The 24,636-nt window shown below is 57.2% G+C and overlaps 1 protein-coding gene across 4 annotated transcripts in view; it reads right to left on the bottom strand.

The window, feature by feature from the left end:
* The window catches only part of PEMT (phosphatidylethanolamine N-methyltransferase), an 85,039-nt gene that overhangs the window by 4,706 nt on the left and 55,697 nt on the right, over window positions 1-24,636 (bottom strand). For all 4 annotated transcript variants that reach the window (XM_040453003.1, XM_040453004.1, XM_040453000.1 and 1 more), the window contains exons 3-4: window positions 14,939-15,054; window positions 1,088-1,233 (exon numbers count right to left, since the gene is read on the bottom strand). In XM_040453003.1, the coding sequence (XP_040308937.1) occupies window positions 1,088-1,233; window positions 14,939-15,054 (262 nt within the window). The remainder of the gene's footprint in view (window positions 1-1,087; window positions 1,234-14,938; window positions 15,055-24,636) is intronic.

The following is a 24,636-nucleotide window of genomic DNA, read 5'->3' on the forward strand; positions in this document are numbered from 1 at the left end:
CCCACACACGCCGGCCAACCTGCCTGCCACCCTGTCCCGGAACTTGCTATTTGCTCCCAGGCCTCCTTCCCACTGGCCCAGTGCCCCACCCCCACCTGGCAGACCCAGGAGCTCCCACCTTCTCCTCCCAGGTTCCTGCCTGCGTGCCCCTCCCCTAGCACCGGGCACCCTAAAGCTCTGGCCTGAGCACGAGGCGCTAAACCACCTGCGGGCCCCACTGCCACAGGTGCCCAACAGGCCCAGGCCGGGCCTCGGCACAGGCCTCCTGCACACGCCGCTCCCGGAGGTCTCGTCCGCCTGTGAACACAAGCTCCTTCAGAGCTGCAGGCTCCCCGCTGCAGCCCGCAGTACCCCGGGGCCCCAGGCGACTGTGGATAGAGAGACCCAGGCAAACCAGGAGGGTGCCGGGGACATCCCTGGGCACTGGAGGAAATTGAGGCCAGGTCTATGAAGTGGGCTGGGGGCTGAGATTGGCGAGGATCCGGGACCCCCCAGATCAGCCCATCAGAGGGGTGGGTACCTCCCACATGCCGGCTGCCTGCTGGGCCCCCTCTGTGGGCCGCCTCCTCCTTTCCGTTCCTGGCCCCAAGACTGCCCTTGCTTGCTCTTCCAGCCTCCCCGGCTGCTCTCTTCCTTGGGCTTCCAAGTTGCTAGAAGCTGCTGAGGTCACGAGGACCTCTAGCTAGGCCAGCACTGGGCTCCCGGCCCAAAAGCACCTGAGCCCTAGGCAGTGGGAAATGCAGAGCAGGAACGGCACCCCCTTATGCCACACCCGATCCAGACCCGCACCAGCCCTGGCTCGGGGCCCAAATGCAGCCAGCGGAAATCCCACCTGGCCTGGCGGCCGACCAGCTGGATGAGATAGGAGAGCTCAGCTTCCCAAGCTGACCGGGCAGAGGCCTGGTGGAGGGAAGGCGCCCTGAGCCCCAGAGTTAGTGGCAGAGCAAGAAGGTGGTGAGGTCCACCCGTGCACCCCACAAAGATGTCACAGAGGGCAGGGAGGTCGGCCACCCAGCCCCTGCTCCCCACTGAGCCCAGGGTACGTCTGCTCGTGCCCCCCCCCCCCCCCCAGTCCTCGGGGTCTTACCTAGGAAGGTCCCGGTGAAGCCCAGTGCAAAGAAGCTGGAAAGCACAAACGTGCTGCCTATTCCCAGGAGCGCAAGGCCTACGCGGTAGGCCGTGGGGTTATCCAGGCTTTCCATCTTGGGCTGGCTCAGCATGGCCTGCGTGAAGCTGGGGGGAGAGTCAGGAGATCACTGCCGGGGAGAGGGGCTCCCCCAGCCTTGCCCCCCTCTGCCTCCCAGGTGACCCCCAGAATAGCCAGTCCAGGGGTCTCGGAGCCTGCTGGGGCCAGGCCGGTGACCCAAATGAGTGAGGTAGGCTGCAGGTGGCTTGCGGTGCTCCTGGAGAGCACCGTCCTGCCCCTGCAGCCCCCATCCCCCTCCTGCCACCAGTGACCAGAATGAGGAGCCTGGGCCCTCCTAAATTTTTTTATTTTTTAAGAAGCCAGAAATCATGACTTGGATGTAAAATACTCTGATTATTAGAAATAGGCAACAATGACAACTGCTTTAGACTCCCGTGTGACAGCGGGCTCGATTCAGCCCAGAGACCACCAGTTTGCAAACTCTGATGCCTGTCCAGTTAGAACCAGTACTTCAGAGGCAAATGTGGCTCAAAACAGGAAAGATGCATGCCCCTGGCTGTGCCCATGTGCCCTTGCACTTGGCAGAGCGTGCGTGTGGTGGTGGCATCGCACGCCCCTAGAGTGGACACAGTGCCCAGAAGCCTGGGGCACACTCTGCCCCCTTTGCGGCCTCCACAGTCCCTGGGCAGGGCTGGCTGCATCCCAGGTGGCACCTCAGAGGCCCCTTAATGCCTTCCTTTCACCTCTGAAGTGCCCCCACCAAGCTCCTTTTGGGGCCAAGCCATTGGAGGCCTTGTTAAATGGCAAGTGATGAAAACAGGGGGGAAGGGACTGGCTCGTGGGTTTGGAAGTTCAGGTTCTCCAACTGGCTACTGAAGATGGGAAGGTATGGTGCAGGCAGGGCAAAGTGACTGGGCTCATGGTAATGCATAGAAGCAAGGTTCAGGGTCTGCCTCACTAGTGGGGAGCTGGCACTGGGGGGGGGGCATACTCAAAGGAAAGGATGTGTGTGGGAGCAAGTGCATGCGTGGACCACTAACATATACTTCCCACTCCCCCATGATCATAACACTCAGAACAGACATGGGGCTCTCCTGCCTCATGTAGGACAACTGCTTGTACTCACTCTTTACCAGGTACCTCTTAGCTGGGCAGCTCACTATCTACCTACCCACCCACACATCCATCCACCTGTCTAGCCTCTATCCATCCACCCTTCCATCCATCCACCTACCCATCCATTAGTCTATCCTCCATCCATCCATCCATCCATCCACCCATCCTTCCATCGTCCACCCATCACCCATCCATCAGTCTATCCTCTGTCCATCCATCATTCCATCCATCTGTCCATCCATCCATCCATCCATCCATTCATCCAACTATCCTCTATCTATCCATCCATCTGTCCATCCACCTACCCATCCATTAGTCTATCCTCCATCCATCCATCCTTCCACCCATCCTTCCATCCCTCAATCTATCAATCTATCCCTCCATCAACCCATCCATCCTCTCACCCATCCATCTACCCATGCATCCATCTATCAGTCTATCCTGTATCTATCCATCTGTCACAAGGTACCTCTGTTTGCAAGTCTCTTTCAAGCAGAACAAATTCACCATCCTCACTCATTCATTCCACTGGGAAATTCAAATTATTATAACCATCCTTATTTGAGCTAAAAAACCACCCCCTTCGAACTCTCTTCCCCAACTACTTTCAGCTCTTAGAGAACAGAGGCTGCTTCTGCTTCGCTCAAGTATCTCCCAGGCACCTGGCACGCACCAGACGGGACGGGTTATGGTTCACATCAGCTGAAGGAAAAGCAGCACCCGCTCCCCACTACCTCCCCTCCCGCTGCACACAGAGGCCCGCATGGTGACCTGTCAAACAGCGGCACACGTATGTCAAAGCACACCTATACACCGGTCACGCTGCCCACACCCCCGGCTCTCCACCCACCACCGCCCTCCCTCAGCCTTCTGCTGCCCAGGCTCAGGGTCACCCCGAAGGTCCAGGCTAAGCCGCTGGGATTGGCTCAGGGTCACGCACACCCTGTTGTTGTCCGTGGTCACCACACCCATGCCCCACCCCTCTCTGCCCTCACCTGACTTTCTGGGAAACCAGCAGCCCTCACCCTCTGGGCAGCCCTGTGACGCAGGCACACCTTCAGCCCTGCAGACCCAGCAGCTGAGGCCATGGAACAGGCAGCTTCCCGCCCAGCCTCCGCACCCTCCCCACCTCTCCTGTGTGTAGGAGGGCGCGGGCTCTGGTAAGGCTGACCGCCCCACCCCGAATGGGGCTCACCTGCACACCCAGCAGAGACAGAGTATGTACGTGGGTGGGTGGGGGTGATGCTCAGGCCTCTGTGCTCTTGTGGGCTCGAGTGAACCCCCCCCCCGCCTGGCCCCTGGCAGGTTTAGCACCTGCTCCTCCCTGCCTGGGGTGCCCCCTGGCCCCCAAACCAAGGGAAATGAGGCAGAGCGGGCACCCCCTGGCCAGCCCAGCGTACCCATCTGCCTCGAGTGCTCTGGGAGGGGGGGGGGCACCTTATGGCAGCCCAATAAAAGAGCCCCTGGCAAAGAGCGGCACCGATTTTCAGACTTGGATGCCCCGAACCTTGGCTTTTGCCTCTGTAGATGGTGACGGTAACCCCTCATCGCCCTGTGTGGAGCTGCAACCGATGTCTGTGCACACTCTGGTGAGCGTGAGACATGCCGGGCTCTCCTATGGGGCTTGCGGACAGTGGGAAGGACAGAGGTGTGAACGCAGGGTGACACCGTGTGATGAAGCACCAGGCGCCACGGGACGGGCGGGCACACCTGACGGGCCTAGGAGAGGCCACGGCAAGGCTCAAGCTGGGATCCAATGAAGAAATTCATCAGGAGAAGGGCAGAGAGAGAATTCCAGAAAGAGGAACAGCCCAGGCAGAGGCTGGGGGCAGAGCCCGGCACGGGAGCTCAGGAGCTCGGTGTGAAAGCAGCCTGCGGAAGAGACGCGCCCTGGGGTCGTCTGGAATGTGCTCTGGTGAGTGGGAAGTCACTGGCGGGGAGGAGCAGAGCAGGGGACATCGTCAGCTTACTGCAGCAGGAGGGCAAGTACTGGGGGCCCAGGGGGCCGAGGGAGCCCAGCCACCGCCCAGAGGGGACCGATACGGGGTTCCAGAGAATCCGGCCTCGGTTTCAGGCTCCGCGCCGGGCTGGCTCTGGTTCCTCCACCAGAATTCACTCACATCCCCCAAGAAGCCCGTGAGTCGCCTGGCTCTGAGCGCATGCCGCAAAGGCAGCGATGAAAATGGAAACTTCTCGCTGATGTGCTGGCCTGAAGCAGCTTCCCAGGGGGATGACCCTGCAGGAGAAGCCATCTGCTTGGAAGCAGATGGAGATTCCTAACAAAGGGAAGATCTAGGGCCAGTGATGGGCAGAAGGCCCTGAAGCGGCTGGGCAGCTGCCCAAGACTGGACCCGGGCCTCTGTCCACGTGTGCCTCCTTTTCCGTGCCTTCTCCAGTGGGAAGAGAGGAAGAGAAGGGGCCAGCGGAAAGCACCCTCCAAGCTCCTTCAGCACCCACTCCCCGCAAAGCCCTGCAGCCCATTCTCTCTGGGGTCAGCAGAGAAAGCGGGCAAGGCCCTTCCCGAGGGTTCTATGCAGATGCCCTGTGCACTGCCCGGCCCACGGGCTCTCTGGGACCACAGGCGTCAGGTTTCCTGGAAGGGCAGGGCCCGGCCCCAGTCAGGTGATCCGTCGTGTTCTAGATCCTCCATTAAGCCGGGAAGGCACAGTCCATTCCCTATGGAAAATTAATGGAGGGATGAGTGGCTCTATGAGCCACGCTTCATAATAGAATGAAATAACAGGAGGCAATTTCCTTTGGAAATATTCTGCACGGGGGGGTGGGAGTGGAGAGACTCATTCATTTGTCTCGGGTTCTATTTTTAAAACCTGGATTGAGCTTTCGGTCACCCGTGTGACTTGAGGATGTCTGTGCTCTGCTCCCCTGAAATCCCGGAACCCAGAGTGGAGGCGGAGAGAGGGTGTCGCAGCCCGTTGTGTCCCCACCACAACCCAGGCACCCGGCTCGGCCAAGAGACCGGCTGGTGGCCATGTCTGTCTGCAACTGACCAGCGCTGACAAACTTCAGCCCTTCAAGGACGCCCTCACGTGTTCTCCAGGCGAACCTGAACGGCGATTCACTTCACAGTCTACCTTTCAGGCTTAGGTTAGCGCGCTCCTCAGGGTCCAGCCACGCTGAGCAAAACGATTCATGAACGTTGGCGTCTGGTGCGCGGACTTATTTTTTTTCCTAATCCACATTAAAATAAACCTACAAGGGGCGCCTGGGTGGCTCAGTCGGTTAAGCATCCGACTTTGGCTCAGGTCATGATCTCACGGGGTTCATGGGTTCGAGCCCCGCATCGGGCTCTGTGCCGACAGCTCAAAGAGCCTGGAGCCTTCTTCGGATTCTGTATCTCCCTCTCTCTCTGCCCCTCCCCTGCTCATGCTCTGTCTCTCTCTGTCTCAAAAATAAATAAACATTAAAAAGAAATCTTTAAAAAAATAAAATAAAATAAACCTACAAGTGCTAAAGCAAAACAAAACAAAAATGTTCTCCTACGTAACCCCTTGAAAAGTCATCAGGTGCCTAGGATTCAGGGCTATGATGCTGTACTGATCCCGCACATTTGATGAACACGGCACCTTTTCAGAGTGTCTCCAAAACCCATCACAGCCAAGAGAGGGTCTGTCTTATCTTACAAGTCAGGAAACAGAGCGGTTGGCGGGGTGGGGCAGGGGAGGAGCCCAGGCGACAACCAGCCTCTTAGTGGGCCTCAGGGGGCAGAGGGGTGGGCGGGCGGTGGTGCTGGGGGCAGGGCCCTATTTTTGCCTTATTTTTGCTTTTGCCAGCTGGAGGTCCTCGGCCCCCACTACCTGGGCCTTGACCCCAATATCTGGACCTAACCTGTTGAGATGCAGCGTCCTCGAAATCCAACAGCCAGGCCCCGTGTGCCTCAGAGTAGCCTAACCCAGACTCCCCGGCCCCCCCTCCTGGTCAGCAGCCAGTTCTCCAGCTCTCCCACCTGCACTGAGGGGCTTCAGGCCTCTGCTTCCAAAGGTCCCGACACAGGCCCCACCCACAGCTCCCCTGGGCCCAGGCAGGATACACAGAACTCTAGGCATTCGAGGTGAAAGGTGTCTGAGGGGACCCCCTCATTCCCACGTCAGTCACTTGCCCCATCACAGGACCCTGAGTCTGCGTGGACCTCTGGCTCCTCCCCAGCTCTGGCCTCCGTCTCCACCTGCCTCCTGCCCCAGCCTCCTCCTCCTGGAGAAACCTCCACTCCATATCCCACGTCTAACCAAGGCCCTTCCCCAGCCTGCAGAGTTAAAGCTGACCCCACCTGCCCCTCCTGTTCCCGCCGCCTAGAACTCCTTTCCACCACGGGGTGGGCAGGCCTCCAAGGGGCTCCCCAGTACCGGCCCACAGAATTCCTCCCGCTGGGTGTGGACTGCCCTCTGAACACCAAGGCATCACTTCCTGATGGGGCTAAGTGAGGGCATTTCCAGATGTAATTACAGTTCATTGGAAAGGAGATTACCCTTGTCAGGTGGGGATGTACTGGGGAACCTTTCACAGAGGGCCTGGAGGGCAGAGAGAAGTCCAAGAGACTTTTTCCCGCTGGCCTGGAAGAAGTCAAAGCACTGTGCCGTGGGGAGGACCACATTCCCGGCAGCAGTGGGGACACTAGGAGCCGAGCACCGCGGCCCTACAGCAAAAGGGATCTGAGTCCTCCCGCAGCCCGGGAGCCCCAGGGAGGCCCCACCCCATTTTCCAGCCCTGCTCTCACTGGACCCTCTGACAGCCCTCCTCTGCAGTGAACTGTCCCCGTCCACCCCATTTGCTGGCACCTTTGAGTGGCCACTTGCCCATGGGGCCTGCCCTGTCCACATCCTGTGAGAGGTTCCAGCAGGGCCCTGGATTCAGGAATGACTGGCACACAGATGACAACAGGGACAGAGAGCCACACGTGCTGACACCCACCAATCTGGCCAGTCCGTGCACGCCGTGCACCTGCCCCCGGGGCAACTAGCACACGGAGGGGGAGAAGGTGCCCTGGCCCCGGCCCCAGCCCCGTTTCTGCTGGAGGTGCGCCCCACGCTGTGAGTGGAAGTCACCTGCTCGGCTGTCCCCATACTTTCATGTCCCTGTTTTCACCAGACCTCAGGCAATTCTGAAGGGTCCTGAATACAGCTCCATTGAGTGACTGATCAATATACCTGAGGCCCCCTGATGCCCTGTGCACCTGCACATCTGCCGTGAGGCCGCGATCCTGGCGGAAGGTAGGCAATTGTAGTGCCAGCGCCGGGGAGCCCGGGCCCCGCCTGGCTGTCCACACATCGCCACCCTGGCTCCAGGCCACCAGGCTCCCACTGAGACTGGCTGTGCCGTGGATGCAGCCAGCAGGGAGGGGACTTCAACAGAGGCCCCCCAGCCCGTCAGGCCTCCCTCTCCTTCACAAACAGGTCAGCGCTAATGGCCTCCAGATAAGGAGTCTACTCATCTTGTCCGAGGCCCCCAGACCACTTCTGGTTGCCCGGCTGGGGCAGACAGACTGAGGAGGATGCCTGGCCCTCCCCCCCCTCCCCCCGCCTCCCCGCCACCCATCAGCGGCCACGGGGCCCTGACCACCCAGCAGACCCGCTGCTCAGTGGTCTCTTGCCACCCCTGCCCAGGGCTTTGACAGCCACGTGATCTGAGCTCCATTCAGTTGCGTGCACGTGCTGTATGTGCTCTGCCCCCCACCCCCGCCCCGCCCCGACCACGGAAGCTGTGGCTTCCACACAGATAAGAACAGACACATTGGAAATGTCCAGAACAGGCAAATCCATAGGGACGGAACGCAAATTCAGATTTTCCAATGCCCTGGGGTGAGGTGGGGGGGGGGGAGGGGGCGTGTGTTTCATGGGTACAGGGTTTTCGTTCGGGGTGAAAAAGTTCTGGAATTAGCCAAAAGTGGTTGTGCAACATTACGAGTGTACTAAACGTCACTGAGCTGTATACAGTCTAAAATGGCTAAGTGGCAGGTGTCGTGCTATGTGTATTTTACGACAAAAGAAAAAGAGAACACATCTCGAAGAATCAAATGAAGCCATGTGTGGAAAGGGGTGCTCGGGATACTGTGGGGGGCTGTCGGCTACGGGCAGGAGCTGGTCTTGCCAGGATTCTCACCAGCCTTTCTGGAAGCCCCACCCACCCGATCACCAAGCTGGCAGAGGGAAGGGCAGTGGGAGAAGGGCCGGAGGGGAAGGAAAGAGCCTGCTGGTGGGGAAGGTGAACAGAAAACAGTCCTGCCTGTGAGCATCCTCTCTCTCCTCCCAGAAACTTTCTGGGGTGGCCAGTCCAACCAAGAGAAAAGTCATGGCCCGGAAGACAGACCCCGGGCCACACCAACACCAGTACCGAGAAGCCAGGGAGAAGGGAGAGCTGAGGAGCTATCATCTGTAAGAAGCTGGACGTGGCGGGACTTCCTCCCAGCTCTCCCAGGCCCCGGATGCAAGAATAAGCCAGAGAGGTCTTCGCTGGTGTATACACGTCTGAAGGTGGCCCTGTCTGCTTGGTCTCCTAGGAACCCGCAGTGCTGGGCTGGGGGCCTGCAGGAAGGAGGCACCCCTGTCAGGAGACCAGGGACCTGGGGCCTTCTAGCTCTTGCCGGAGAAGTTGCCTGATCCAGGCATCACAGATCCTCCGTTACCCACTTCCTACTGGCTCCCTAGAATGAAGCGTGAAGGTCTGACTGTCACGGCCCCAGCCCGGGATCCCCTGCTTGGCCACACACTCGGTGAGGAGCTGGTCAGTGAGGGACGGGTGACCCCTCCTGGGAGAGGATCAAGGACTCCTGCTCCGTTTCAGACAGGAGACCAAGACACCCTCAGTGACCTGCTCAAGGCCAGCCCATCGAGAGCAGAGCTGAGGCCCACCCAGGGCACCTGCCCCTCCCCCAGGCTGCTCTGACTGCCACCGTCTCCCAGGGTCCCGGACGTCATCCTCCAGGTGGACCTGGATGTCCAAAGGCGGCAATGGGACTTTCCTTTCATGGAGAGCAGGGGCTGGCAAACCACAGCCTGTGGCCAAATCTGGCCCCGCTGGCTGTGCTTGTAAATAAAGTTTTCTTGGAACACAGTCACATTCAACTCTTTACATGCTGACGGGCTGTCTCCAGTAGTTCCAACAGAGACCACATGGCCCTCAGAGTCAAAAATACTTATAATCTGGCCCTTACGGAAAAACTTTGCTGACACCTGACACGGAAAATCACACAGTTATGGATCTGAGTTAGAAGGGATCTTAGTCACCCACTAGTCCAGGGGCTGACAAACTTTTTCACAAAAGGCCAGAAAATAAATATTTTCAGCTTTGTAGGCCGAGAGGCAAAACCTGGGATACCACGTAGAGACTTATAGAACCATTTAAAATGAAGCTGTGTGGGGCGCCTGGGTGGCTCAGTCGGTTGGGCGACCGACTTCGGCTCAGGTCATGATCTCCCCGTCCGTGGGTTCGAGCCCCGCATCGGGCTCTGTGCTGACAGCTCAGAGCCTGGAGCCTGTTTCAGATTCTGTGTCTCCCTCTCTTTCTGAACCTCCCCCGTTCATGCTCTCTCTCTCTGTCTCAAAAATAAATAAAACATTAAATAAATAAATAAATAAATAAATAAATAAATAAATAAAATGAAGCTGTGTATACAAGTCAACGGCAACAACCTGACTTAAAAATGAGCAAAGGACTTGAACAGACATTTCTCAAAGGAAGATAGACAGATGGCCAATAAGCACGTGAAAAAACGCTCAGGGGACACAGATCAAAACAGTCCACACCCTTAAGGATGGCCATTATCGGGGCGCCTGGGTGGCTCAGTGGGTTAAGCGGCCGACTTCAGCTCAGGTCACCATCTCACGGTTCGTGGGTTCGGGCCCCGCGTGGGGCTCTCTGCTGACAGCTCGGAGCCCGGAGCCTGCTTCGGATTCTGTGTCGTCTTCTCTCTCTGTCCCTCTCCCACTTGTGCTCCTTCTCTCTCAAAAATAAATAAACATTAAAAAAAAAAAAGGGACGGCTATTATCAAGAAATAATAATAGCAGGCACTGGCGAGGGTGGGGAGAAACTAGAAACCTCGAACAAGGCTGGTGGGAAGCTCAAACAGCGAGAAACGGTATGGCAGTTCCCCAGAAAAGCCAACCGCAGAACTACCGTATGCTCTTCGAGGTATGGAAGAATCAAGGGCGGGGCTGGCCCACGTCCACAGCAGCATGAGTCCGGGAGCCGACAGGTGACAGTGGCCCAAGAGTCCGTGCCCAGATAGATGGGTACACAAAACATGATATCTGCTTATAAGAGAATATCATTCAGCCTCAAGAAGGAAGGGTAGTCTTTAAAAAAAAATTGAGAATCCTTTTATTTTTTTTTCCTGGTTTTACTGAGATAGAATTGACATATCTCCTTGCGTGAGGTTAAGGCACACAGCGCGATGACTTCATGTACGCATGTTATAAAATGATTAGCAAAATAAGGTGGGTTACACCTCCGTCCCCTCACATAGTGGTCGTGTGTGTGCGCGCGCGCAGTGAGGATTTCTCAGACCTACTCTGTTAGCAACTTTCAAGTATACGAGACGGTATTAAGCATATAGTCCTCATGCTGGGCATTAGATCTCCAGGACTTACGCGTCTTCTAACCCCAAGTTTGTCCCCTTTGACCAACATGTCCCCCTACTTCCCCCACTCCCAGGGCCTGGCTCCCACACATCTACTCTCTGGTTCGATGAGTTGGATGCTTTGAGATCCCACATATGAGCGGAATCAGGCACCGTTAGTCCTTGTGTCTAGCTCATTTCACTTAGCATTGTGAAGCAGATTCTGACACGTGTTCCAACAGGGACGAACCTTGAGGATGTTGCGCTAAGTGAAATAAGCCAGACGCAAAAGAGGAAATACCGTCTGATTCCACCTGCACCTAGAGGAGCTCGTGAGACGTAAAAAGGCAGGTGGCTAGTGGGCTTGGGCCTTTGGGGCACCGTTTGCCAACCCCTGAACTAGTTGGGAGGCAGAACAGAGAGGGTATGGGATTCATTCATTCATCCATTCACTCATTCATTCATTCCGAAGGGTGAGAGTGTCTGCAGGCCCTCTGGGCAAAGGCTCCCCAGGGAAGAAAACAAAGGGAAAAATCAGTTAAGCTGGAGAGTGGCTAACAAGGCTGGACTGCGCCACGATCGGGGCTGCGGAACAATTCGGAAGGAGCCTGTTCGGGCCTCCCTGCCGGCTGAGTTTTCTGAGTAATTGAGGGAGGAACCCCTCAGGAGAGGAAGGCTGGTGGGCAGCACAGGAGGCCCGAACATGCCCAGCAGCCAACGGGGAGTGCGGGTCTCGTAACCGGAGCGGACACGAATTGGCTGTTGCTGCCTGCACAGCTTCTCTGCTGGGAGGGCACCTTCCTCCACACCCCTTCCCCTCCCTCCCCCCCTTCCCCTCTCTTCCCCCCACCCCTTCCCCTCCCCCTCCCTACCCCACATCCCTTCCCCTCTCCCTCCCTCTCCCTGCTTCAGCACCCCTCCAAGTGGGAACCCAAAGGGACGTCCGTCTCAGCTGCACAGTGAGAGAGGTTAGCACAGGAGGGCAAAGTAGCCCCTTGCAAATTGAAAACCCGACCCGGTACGTGAATTCACTGCCCGGGCTCTGAACCCCTCCTGGCTCCCTCTTTCCTACCACATCACAGGTGTGGCCTGACCCCACAATCTTCCCCAACCTAACCCACGGGCCACCCCACCTCAGCCTGTGCCCAGCCAGGCCAGGGACACCGAAGGATCACCGGGGGTGCATGTGCAGGTGACGGAGGCAGGCCCCCCATTTCATAGGAGCCCTGTGGTCACATGCCGGTCAGGGCCAAGAGTGGGCTGTCTGGGCCAGACCCTCTCTCCCCGCCCCCAGCACCCCAGGCAGCCACGTCCCCATGGGTGAGCGCGGTGGGAGGGAAAGCCAGACCTCGCTGTAACCCTGGCACTGTGACCGCAGCAGAGTGAGTGAGGCCCAGGGGAGAGAAGGACAGGGCCAAGGAGCGAGCAACTCGTTTACGTGTCTGGTGCACTCCTCAGTGTTCAGGCTGCACTGGAGCCTCTGAGCCGTCCTGTGGCCTCTCTCTCCGGGGTCAGGGTTCAGCCGGCCTCCCAGGGCAGGCTCGGTCCACTCTGCATTGAGCCTGAGTGCTCACTGAGCCCCTCTGAGCCCTCTGAGCCCTCTGAGCCCCGGAGACCAACAAGTGGCTGGAGCAGGTTGTCGCACTGGGGCTTCCACACGTAGGGTGCAGCTGGGAGGTGCTATGGATGCCAGGAGCTAAGGCAGGAGGAGAGGCCAGACCCGACAGAAATGAGGCAGCAGGAAGAGTCAGGGAAGGGGCCCTGCCAGGGGAAAGGGGGAGGTGACCCAGACACGGCCGGGGCCAGGTGAGGAACCCGGGTGTCATTCTTTACCGCACAGGGGAGCGGGATGGGGGTGCCAGGCAGGGCTGACACAAGTTGACGCCCGTTCCCACAGGATCCCCGAGGGCCTCCATGCCGCGTAATCCAGAGACAAGAAGGGAGAAGGGTAGATCTCAGAGGTGGACCCAGGGTATAGATCCCAAGTCCAGATCCCAGGGTAGATCCAGGATAGATCCCCAGGGGGGATCCTAGGTGTGCTGCTGGACCGAGCAGGGAAATAACAACAAACAATTAAGGATGCCTCCCAAGTTACCGGCTTGAGCAAGGGGTGAGACAGAGGCTCCGTTACCAAGGTGGGCGGGAAAATGGGAAGTCGGCACTGAGACACAGACAGGCTCCCTGAGAGGGGCCAGCACATCCGAGCCAGCTGGGTTTGCCTCCTGGCTCAACCGCTCACCAGCCTTGGCCCCCAGCTGACGCGTGGGCTCCCATACCCACCCCCAAAGGGTTGTGGTGAAGCGTGAGGAGCCATGGCAGGAGCCCAGCACGGCTGCCCGAGCCTGGTGCTCGGGGATGGTAGCAATTCAGGGCACTGACGGATGCTTCTGGAGACACCTGGTCTGCTGCCTCTGGGCTGAGGGCCGTGGGGCCCAAGCCCTCCCCGGGCCACGTGCAGGCCCTGGTGGGGACCCAGCATGCACTGAGACCAGGGAGCCAGGACAAGGGCAAGTTCTCTCCAGCCCTCTACCCTTCCTCGGCCTCACCACAGTGACTGGCCCTCCTCCCGGCCCTGGGAGTGTGTGCCTGGAATCCAGAGAGCAGCCCTGGGGCAGGGCTCACAGAGAAGCAAGCCCCCCATCTGCCAGAGGGGGCCTGGTCTCTCAGCTTGGGCTCAAACGTGCTACTGACTCCTGCCCAGCTGACGGCAGCCCAGGGCCCCCTTCCATCTTAAGGGGCGACACCCCACTCAGCAAGGGTAGGCAAATAGGTCCAACCCCCCTCCCTTGACCCCTCCTACACCCATGAGCCCAGCCCAAGGTCGCACTGGCAGTGTGACCTCCTAAGTGAATGGGGTCTTTTCTCCCTAAGCTGCTGTCCTCCGTGAAGCAGCCTGGTCTCCCGCCCACATCAGGCTCCGTGAGCTGGAAAACCTCGAACAAACCATTGCTTCCTGCCAAGCCTCACTTTCTTCGTCTGTACAACGGAACCCTTCTCTGCTCGGAGACTACAAATGTGAAAACGCTCCCTGGGGTCAGAGGGCCTGGAAGCTGGTCAGCACACGGGCCATGCAGGCCTGGAGGCACCCTAGGCAGGGCCTCGAGCCAAGCCCCTTGCCCCTCTGTGCGGGGAATAAGGCCTCTCTGGAGAAGTGTCTCCAGTGTCATTTAATCCAGGGCAGGGGCCACGCCCTCTCTGAAGACCAGGACCCTTGGGATAGCCATCCTGGCCTGGCCTGGAGTGGAGGAAGTAAGGAGACGACAGGCAGCCGGAAAGGCAAAGAAGCAAAGGCCACGAGTCAAATGGGGCATCACGCCCACGCCTCCCCTCCTCTCCCCAGGGCCCACAGGGGAAGGCAGGGCGTGGGGAACGTGACGAGCGGCCGCCACTCGGCTCCCCAGTGATCGCTCCCACGTGGGGGCCGGGGCCACCAGGGCTTCTGATCTGTCATGCCAAGTCGGACCTTGCAATTCTCCTGTGACATCGCTCATTTTTTCCAGCACCGCACGGGCCATGTTCAGTCCACGAGCCAGTGTGGCACCCACAGCGGTTCTCACAGAGCAGTGGAGGTAGGACCCCGGGCTCAGGGGTGGCCTGCAGGGCACCGCGCCTCCTGTCTGAGCATCAGCACCAGCTCCCGCCACCAGGCCCGAGGGCAGCGCTTTATCATCTGGAATGAGTTCCCCTGGCAGGAAGGTAACACGTCAGGTCCAGACATGAGCTGAGCAGCTTGCTGTAAAAAGCCTGCGTGAGGCTCAGTCCCCAAGTGTCACCTGCCTTCTGCCCTGACACTTCCTGGAGGGGACTCCTGCAGCAGCTTGGTCTACACATTGAGACTGGGGACCACCTGGCCTTGTCCGCGGTGCTCCTCCGTGCCTGCACCCCAGGCATGTGGCGCTGTCACCTTCCTGGGGCCACGAGGACTCCTCTGCGGATGGGAGTCTGATGGCCCAGAGAGGGAGGGGGTGACTGCGTTCGGATGCAATGCTCCCCGTATCTGGATGGACCCACGTAACACTGCCTGCAGGGGCTGCCCCCTCAGGTGCCCTGGATGCCTCCAATGGAAATGGACTTTATCCGGTCTGTTGGCCCGGGAAGTGCTTACCAGTGTGAGCGCAGGACGTTCAGGAGCAAAATGGCAGCACCCAGGGAGTAGCAGGCCAGGTAGGGGGATCGGAAGACCTTGCTCAGCTTGCGGGTTCTCTGTTCCCATCTCGCCACCTAAACGGTGCAGAGGAGAGAATAAGGCAACATAAGATGTTCACTGGGGAGAATCCCGGGGCCGAGGGGGAAGCGGGGAGCAGGTCTCTCTGTGCTCTAAAGCTCTGGAGCCCCCATTCCAAGGAGGGAGAATTGCATACAGCGGCTGCGTGTGGATCTCAGCCCGTCTGGACGGACCACAAGGGCCTTCTGGAAGCACACAACAAACACATCGAGCAGCAAAAAGAGACCTGGATCAGAAGACGCACGCCAGCCAGAGCAGGGCTCTGACCAGCCTCTGGGCCTTGCTCCAAACCCAGCATCCCGCCACACACATTCCCGACAGTCTTGGCACATGACACGGAAACAGAGAAGGAGCAGCCGGACAGAGACACACACAGGAGCTGGCGAACGAAGGGAGGCCAAGGGGGAATCACAGACCCAGCGCCTACGCCCCGCCTGCAGGGTGCTCTCACCCCTGGGGCAACCCGCACCCTCACCTCTGCTTCCCCAGCACCCCTTGAGGCACAGACTTGCAAGTCTTTAATTTTAGCCACAGAATCCTTATTGTAGTTTTTCAAACGGATCCTATCTAGACTCTCAACTTTCAACAGCTAACAGCGGAGTGCAATGAACAGACGGCTCTGCTTGTCTCCAGGACCCCAGCCTCCTTCCGCACACATGCTGCCATTGGACTTCCATTGCACTAGCTGCCTGGTGCGGGGGGGGGGGGGGGGGCCACGGGGGCGGTGCAAAAAGGCAAATACACAGCAGGGGATGCTGCAGGGGAAGTGGCTGGGAGTCAAGGTGGTTGGTCTCTGGTTATGTGAGCCGGTCACCCACCTGGGCCCTGAATGTGTGTGTGTGTGTGTGTGTGTGTGTGTGTGTGTGTGTGTGACATATGGAGGGTCTTGAAGGTCCAGGGGGCCCTCTGTGGTCCTCGGATTCTATAGGAGGACCAGATCCTGGGGGCTGCTGGGGCCATTATCTCCATCACGGCCTCAGCAATGACTCTGTCTGCTGCCCAGTTCCACTTCCCAAACGAATCTGTCTTTCCCGGCAACTAACCAGTGAGACAGTGACTAAAGGCCACTGACTCTCTGACTCTCTCCCTAGAGGAGGCGGCTCCTGTCCTCAGATTTCTTGGGTGGTAGAGGGCTAGAGGGAGAGGGTGTAGGCTGGAGTTTACGGGAAGGAGGTAAGTGAGGTGGTGCCTGGGCCTTCCCCTCGATTGCAGATCCGCTGTTGCCATCACTATTCAGTTCTCCCAGAAGATAAACAAACCCTTTGTCCGGCTCCAGGCAGGCGGCCTCTGCTGACCCCACGGGAAGCTGGGGCCTCATTCGGAAAGGAAGGGTTGAGCGTTCAAGGGGCTGCGAGTGCACCACCCAGTGGCCTGCAGGTGGCCACAGGGGGCGCGGGCTCAGACTTCATACTTCTCATGGCCATTTCGAGATTTTTAAAAACATTTTCTGAGATAAAACTCAAAGCGTTTTTCAGCTGTACAACCATCGCCGGGGTCAAATTCCACAACACGTCCATCACCCCACACCGAAACCCTGCACCCATTAGCTGTCACTCTGCACCCCCTTCTCCAGCCCCTGGCAACCACGAATCTACTTTCTGTATCTGTGGATTTACCTCTTCTGGAAGTTTCACATAAACAGAACCTTGCGACCTTTTGTGTCTGGCTCACTTCACTTAGCATAACGTTTTTGAGGCTCATCCACGTTGTGGCATGTGACTTTGTGACCGAATGATATCCCCTTGTGTGGACAGACCACATTTGGTTCATCCACTCAGCAGGGGATGGACATTTGGGTTGTTTCTGCCCTTCGGCCACTATGGATAACACTGCTGTGAATATCCAGGTAGCAGTTTGTGTGGACGTGCGTTTTCAATTCTCTCGGGTGCGTATCTGGGAGTGGAATCCCTGGGTCATAGGGTAAATCTCTTTTTGACTCGCTGAGGAGCTTCCAGAATGTTTTCCTCAGCAGCTGCACCATGTTGCACTTCCACCAGCAGTGTGTAAGGGTTCCGATTTCTCCACGTTCTCACCAACACTTGCTATTTTACATTTAAAAAAACTGTAGCCATTCTAGTGGGTGTGAAAGTCACACCATTTGAAATCCCCCCGAATAATGATAACATTGAACACCCATGGGCCGTTTGTGTGTCTTCTTTAGAGAAAAGTCTGCAAGTCCTTTGCCATTCTTTCTATTGGGTTGATTATCTTTTTGTGGATGAGCTGTACGAGCTCTTTATATATTCTGGATACCAGCCCTTTATCAGATACATGATTCACAAATATTTTCTTCCATTCTGTAGTCTTCACTTGCTTTATAATGTCCTTTTGTTTTAGTTAAAAAAATTTTTTTAACGTTTATTATTGAGAGACAGAGAGAGACAGAGCATGAGCATGGGAGGGGCGGAGAGGGAAGGAGACACAGAATCCGAAGCAGGTTCCAGGCTCTGAGCCGTCAGCATACAGCCCGACGCGGGGCTCAAACTCACAAACCGCGAGATCATCGCCTGAGCCGAAGTCGGACGCTTAACTGAGTGAGCCACACAGGCGCCCCTATAATGTTCTTTTATGCACAAAAGACTTTTATGTTGACAAAAGCACTTCACCTTGTAGGATTCAACCCCACTCAACCAACTGATGTGTGCTCAGCACTGCACCAAGTACAGCCGTGGCTCAAAGACTCAGTAAACCGCCAGGCCGACCCTCAGGAAGCTCAGAGTCTCCCAAGAAAGCACATGGAGTAGAGTTTGCATCTGTGTGCCTGATCCCATAGAACGAAATCCAGCCAGGCAGATTTGCACTAAATCCAGAGGGTGTCTGGGGTGGTCAGACTTCAAGACAGGTTGTGTGGCCTGCACAGGGTTCCTGCTGAAGGTCCCCCTGGAAGACACGGTCACCCTCCAAAGCAGCCGACCAAGGGGCACAGACCAAGGGGTAAAGAGAAGCCCTTTCGGCGTGACTGCCCGGCAGAAAAGTGGACGGAGGTGTCCTTGGCCAGAGGAAGCAGCCTGGCATCAAACAGGAACTCCAGACACAAGCCACAAGGGTGGGCAGGACACCCGGGCAGAGGGAGCTCTGGTGGGAGGAGGAGGGCTGGTGACCATCCCAGAACCCTGGGGATGCCAAGAGGCTAATGATAAAAATCACAATAACCATGAATTCAAGCATCTCACAATTTTGAGCTCAAGCTTTTGCTTGAGCTCGCTTAACCCCCAAAACGAGCCTGCGGTGGGTGATATACGGCCCATTTACCTGTGAGGAAGCCACGGCCTCCCACTGGTGGGGTCACAGAGCCAGAAAGAGGAGCAGCAGAATGACCCCTTGGGCTCCTTCTATCCAGGGAAGGCCCCTCTCTCCACCCTGCCAGTTAGCCAGCTGTGGTTCAAATCCGCGATCTTCGGCACATCTGTTCCTCGTACGTGATTTTTAAGTTTACCGCTTTAAAGGCCATTGATTTTTTTCCTCCCGGTCGATGGGATTATGCTTTCAAAAGGACATGGAAATCTGTTAGAAATTACATAAGGGGTCGCATACTTCTAGCTGAGGGGCTTCTGACCCTCCCGGCAAGCCCAGTCTGGAAAGCGCTAGACGGGGAATCGGGAACACTGCATGCTAGACTCAGAACTGCCCAGCATGTTCTCCATGCTCAGGGAGGCGTTTCTCTCTCTGGAGCTGTTTGCCCAGCTGCAAAAGGAGGATGGAAGTGGCAGCAGGTGGCATTCTGTGCTCCTGGGGATGGCTCTGCCTCCCAGAAACCCGCCACGCACCGTACGGATTGCACAGACACAGCGTGGGCCACTGGCACATCCTACCGTGCAAAGGGACACTTGTCATCGACCATATGCTGAGCAAAAGGAGCCAGATGCAAAAGAGTGCCTTCTGCCTAATTCCATTTACACGAGGTTCTAGACCAGGCGGAACCCGCTCCAGTGACAGAAGTCAGAGCGGTGGTTGCTGGGGCTGGGGGCTGGGGCTTGGGATGAGGGCTGGGGGCTGGGGGCTGGAGGCTGGGGGCTGGGCGCTGCGGCCACGTGGGGGCGCTGGACTGGAGGAGAGGGGCGTGTGGGGAAGGAAATGTTCTATACCTTGATCAGAGTGGTGGTTACACAGGCACACCCCTTGGTCAAGACTCAAACTGTATACCTGAAATGAGTGCATTTTAGAGTATGTATACTATACCTCCATAGAGCTGCTTTTAAAAAATCCAATCCTTGTTGAATCTGAGCTCTAGGGTCAGACGAGAATGGCTGTCAGTGTCACATACCCTGGCAGACTCTTCTATGTGTGACACCACGGGGTCCTGAGTTCAGCCTCTAAAGGAGGGGCCTTTTGGGCTGCCTGGTGGCTCTGTGGGTTAAGTGTCCACTTTCGGCTCAGGTCATGATCTCACGGTCCGTGAGTTCGAGCCCCGCGTCGGGCTCTGTGCTGACCGCTCGGAGCCTGGAGGCTGCTTTGATTCTGTGTCTCCCTCTCTCTCTGCCCCTTCCCTATGCATGCGTTCTCTCCTCTCTCTCTCTCTCTCTCTCTCTCTCTCTCAAAAATAAATAAACATTTTAAAAAATAATAATAAAGGAGGGGACGCTCCCCTGTTTCTGTGGGGCTCACTGGATGTGTCCAGGATGCACACCGGACCCCGGCCCAGAGCCCACACTCCTCACTTCTATAACCATAGCACACTCCTGGGTGACCAGGAAGAGGGTCCATTCTTCAGCCCTGCAAACCGAGGGCTGGGAAGGGCCTAGACGAGTACTCAGGCTTCTGGACTCCCAGGCTGGACCCTCTGCCAGGCCTTGGCTCTTCTGGGGATGATGGAACATCTTTCCTCCGAAGGCCCTTTGGGGACCACATGGCCACCTCTGATCTCCCAGGTGGCCCTCCACACCCGCCCCTTCACCTGGGGAACAGTGGGGTAATAAATGTGCTTTCTGAGCAATCTAATAACCAAAGGTGGCAGACCCCGGGACCAGGCAATGTGGGAAAGAGGAAACGAGGAGTCCTATGAATAACTACTATCTGCCTTTCGGTCAGCCTGTGTTAGACTGGGCTGTTATTTCAAGGCAATCAATAAATCAGCAGCCAGCGGCCTTGCTGAAGCCAAGGTTAATTTGCCTCCCTGCCTGGCAGCCCCACCTTCCCTTCCTCGGGCGCCCAGCTGCACACTTCATCCAATTAAGGGGCCGGAAGCAGTCAGCGCAGCTCGACTGCAGGGGGCTGGACGCCAGGGGCCGAGCTGTAGAATGACGCAGGTCACTGTCCCGCGGGCTGGACGGGTGGGCGTAGGCACAGGAGGCAGAATGACCAAACGCTCTGCTGTCACCGTTCCCGGCGTTGCTGGTCTTCTAGATTTCCAGAATCCCCCAAATGGAGATGGGCGTTCCCAGCCCTCCCCTACTCTATGCCCACGTTCCCTCCTCCTGAAGTTGCCAGATAAACACAGGGCCCCCAGGTAAATCTGAATTTCAGATAAACAGCAAATAATCTGTAGCATAGGTTGTCCCAAATGTTGCCTTTGCTGTTTACCTAAAACCCAAACTGAACTGGGGCTCTGTGCTTGTGTTTGCCACATTCGGCAACCCTGCCTCTCCCACACCCCTGAGCAAGGGTCACCAGGCTCAGCTCTGTAACGGGGAAGCCTTCCAAAGTGTTGATTCATTTTCTGTTTTTTTGCAAATGTGTCCCGCGGGCTCTGTGCCGGGGCAGAAGAAACAGGACGTGGGCGGGTGGAGCAAGAATGGAAGGGGATGGAAATCCAGGGACACAAGTCACAATTCCTGACCGCCCCCAGCCGGCTGTGCGTCTGCAGGCAAATCACGGCTCTACCTTAACCGACTCAGCTGTGAAGTACAAAAAATAAGGTAGTAAATCCCTTCTCCACCTCCCAGTATGGTGGGCGGGCCAGAGCACGTATGGACGAAAGCATGCCAGCCCTATAGCCTCATCCGGGTGGAAGAGACAGTCTCTCCCTCATGTCTCTGGCCCCCGGAGCAAGCTTGGCATCTTTTATACTACTGCGCGCGCGCCCCCCCCCCCCCCACCCAATGGTGCCGATGACGATGCTGGGTCTGGCCTGAAAGGAGGCAGCTCCAAAGTCTGTCCCCAGAAGTGAGCACCCGTACCTCCCAATAGGGTGTACGCTTCTTTCTGCCACTTTCCGGGGCTTCGTTCTTGGTATCCCTTGCAGTAGCATCCGGTGGCTCAGACAGAGGTTGCAACTGGAAGCCCAAGAAGCGTTTGGGTCAAACTCACAGAACTTTAAAAACATGTGACCCAACAACAGTTCACCATGCAGAGTTTTCCCGTTAAAAGCCTGGCATCCGGTCTGAGGCGAAAAATCTGGACAAGGAGGCCACGGCGGGCCTGCCCGCGCACAGCAACCCTTCGAGAGGCTGCGCGGCCTACTTCCGGGCAGATGGGGCGGGCGCGGCGGTCCGGGTCGCGGCGGGCTGCATGCAGGTGAGCTGCTGGCCGCTGGCAGCCTGCGCATGTGTGTGAGCAGAGTTACACGAGGCGCACGCCAGGGCCGTGCCTGTGTGTGTTGCCCACGCGCCAGGACTCCTCACACGGCCTCCAGCAGGCACACCACGGTGACTTCAGACGTCAGGCCTGCAGCGCGTAAGCCCGGCCCGCAGTGTGCCCCTGAGAATGACGGCCCTCTTAGCTGCAAAGATAACCCTCATCGGTGTCCACAGGGAAGGAGAACTCTGCTTTCAGCAAGTCCCCGAGACAACGGGATGTGTTTCAGCCAGGAGCCCCAGCATCGCACAACAACGTGTCCCTCCCGCTCAGACCCAAAGCCTGCTGGGTTTAAGGCCCAGGGAGCAGAGGCGCGAGCGTGGAACTAGGAACGTCAGTGACTGTCGACCTGGAAGTCCTGTGTGTGTAAACCATCAAGGTCGGTGCCAAGCTCAGCAGGCCTGAGAGCCATGGGCTCTTTACAGACCGCGTGCCCTTGAGCCACTCCCTCCGCTTGAAATATGAAGAGTGCCTACCACAGAGAGTTGTGAGATTATAGAAGATCTGCATGATTGCTCTGCCCGGGGCCAGATAAGAATGCGTCCTCGGGAGATCCTTACTCGGGGATGCTGGCAGGCCAGTGGCACCTGCTAGAACCAGGGGGTGCCAGGACCTGCCAAGCATCCTGTGACTGTCTGAGTATCTCACTGGGAACACAGTGGGTGTGGGTGGCAACAGCTGAGAAGAAGGGCTGTGGCCACAAGGGATAGAGAGAGGGACATCTGGGATGTGTTTTCAATTTTTTTTTTTTTTAACGTTTATTTATTTTTTTTGAGACAGACAGAGACAGAGCATGAATAGGGGAGGGTCAGAGAGAGAGGGAGACACAGAATCCGAAACAGGCTCCAGGCTCCGAGCGGTCAGCACAGAGCCCGACGCGGGGCTCGAACTCACGGACCGCGAGATCGTGACCCGAGCCGAAGTCGGCCGCTTAACTGACTGAGCCCCCCAGGCGCCCCTGGGATGTGTTTTCAGACAGACCAGGGCAAGTCTCCAGCTCTGGAAGGCTATGAGAAGCATCCTTCAGGAGCACCTGGTGGCTCAGTTGGTTGAGCGTCCGACTGTTGATTTCGACTCAGGTTATGATCCCAGGGTTGTGGGATCGACCCTCACGTCAAAGCCATACAAAGTCATTCATAACAAATGGTGCCTGTTTTCGTGTAAAATGTGTAATTTCATAATGATCATTAAAGCCAAGGGTGCCTCAATCACTGAACGCACCAGCACCTGCCCCCCCTTCCTCTGGGAGTGCACAGACAAAAGCAAGGGCCATGGGAGGAGACTCTCAGAGTCCACGCTGGGGCCTCGAGAGCCATCTCTCCGACTTGATGAGGACCTTTTCTGGACACATACCTGCCTCTCAAATTTCCTACATGTCCTTGCAGTGAGGGCCCCTGAGGGTGGATTTTTGAAATACACCATTTGAGGTGAGATAGAGGCTTTTTCACTAGATGACCAACCGTTAAGCGTTCATCATGGCGGCCAACGGGACAGGACACTGGCGAAAAGCATCGGGTTCTGGGTTCAAACACGAGCGAGGGCAGATCACGTTCCCTCTCTCTGCCTCAGTTTCCTGACCTGCACGGTGGAGCTGTACACGATCACATAATACACTATCGCACAGCATTGCTGTGAGGATGAAGTGAGTTAATGCACACAGAACGCTTGGAGCACACGTCTGGAGCGTGGCAAACTTTCAGATGTTAGCAATGCTGTTTGTTTTCATTCTGATGTGGGCGGGTGGGGAGTTGAAAGACCTAAAGGAGGCCTGGCTGTCGGCCTGACAGGCCACCACCATGCAGATGAAGAAAGGCTGATGGCTCAGTCAGTTGAGCCACATGTCCCAGATCATCCCAGCCACAACCAGGACCTTCTCATACCTCTGAACTCCTGGCACATGCTCACTGAGGAAGTTTGGGCCTGGCTTAACCGTCCGAATGGCATCCCGCCTCTATCTGTACCTAGTGTTGTGTCCGGCACAGAAAGGACCCCAGTGACCACTGGGGTTCGTGAATGATGAATGCGTGAATGTATGAAAGCTCAGAGGCCTTCAAGCCGACATGACTGGTGAGCAGTTTCTCTGACCTTCTCCCTGACCCGCTTCTGCCCGTCCTATAGATGGACTCCGTGGGGCCCACGCAGGCGGTTCCATCTAAAACTGAGCGAGGGCAGGGCGCCTGGGTGGCACAGTCGGTTAAGCGTGGGACTCTTGATCTCGGCTCAGGCCATGATCTCAGGGTTCGTGAGTTCGAGCCCTGCGTCGCTCAGCGATGATGGTGTGGAGCCGGCTTGGGATTCTCCTTCTCTCTGCCCTTCCCCACCTTGTTCTCGTTCTCTCTCCTTCTCTCTCAAAATAAATAAACAAACTTAAGTAGAAATGAGCAAGGGCTTGGAAGGGCCAGGAGGGACGGGAAGCCACTGACTGGAAGCTGGTGGGGGGGGGGGGGGGGGGGGGAGGGAGGGTCCACGAAGAGGGGAGGGTCCAAAGGCCCTGGAGGAAGGCAAGGCTGCCCAGCCCCAGGGAGCCCTGGGCTGCTCACATCTGCCCTTCCCTGACACCCAGCTCCACCTGGTCCTTTAGGTGCACACAGCCCTGGCTCCTTTGTGAGCCCCACCCCCATCTGACCAGAGCACCCTCTCAGTCCTTGGAACCCTAAGCCTGGGCCAGCCACCCTTCCATGACACAGAACCAGTGGCACAGGGTCGCAACCAATGGCTTCCATAGCTACACGCCCTTTCAGTGCTGCCCACAACCTCATGCAGTCATTACCTGCTCACTGGACACTGCCTACCGGCTTCTCGAGTGAATAAATCAATTCCGAGGTACATCCGGGACTTTCCCCCTTGCAGTGAATTCACTTCTGGACTTGACTGCCTGAGAGAGGGTCCCTGAGCCATACTCTGGAAGCCGGGGCACAAGGCTTTTTATTAACCTGACACTGGCCGCCCACCCCCAGGCAACCTGCAAAATTTCAACCCAGCAGCACGACCGTCACACCCGAGGGGCCCATGGCACACAGAAGGTCTCCTGCCTGAGCGTGAGACCATTTAATGTTTTATAAAAA

Source organism: Herpailurus yagouaroundi, unplaced genomic scaffold, assembly GCF_014898765.1.
Source record: "Herpailurus yagouaroundi ecotype Mexico unplaced genomic scaffold, PumYag 208, whole genome shotgun sequence".
Taxonomy (NCBI): domain Eukaryota; kingdom Metazoa; phylum Chordata; class Mammalia; order Carnivora; family Felidae; genus Herpailurus; species Herpailurus yagouaroundi.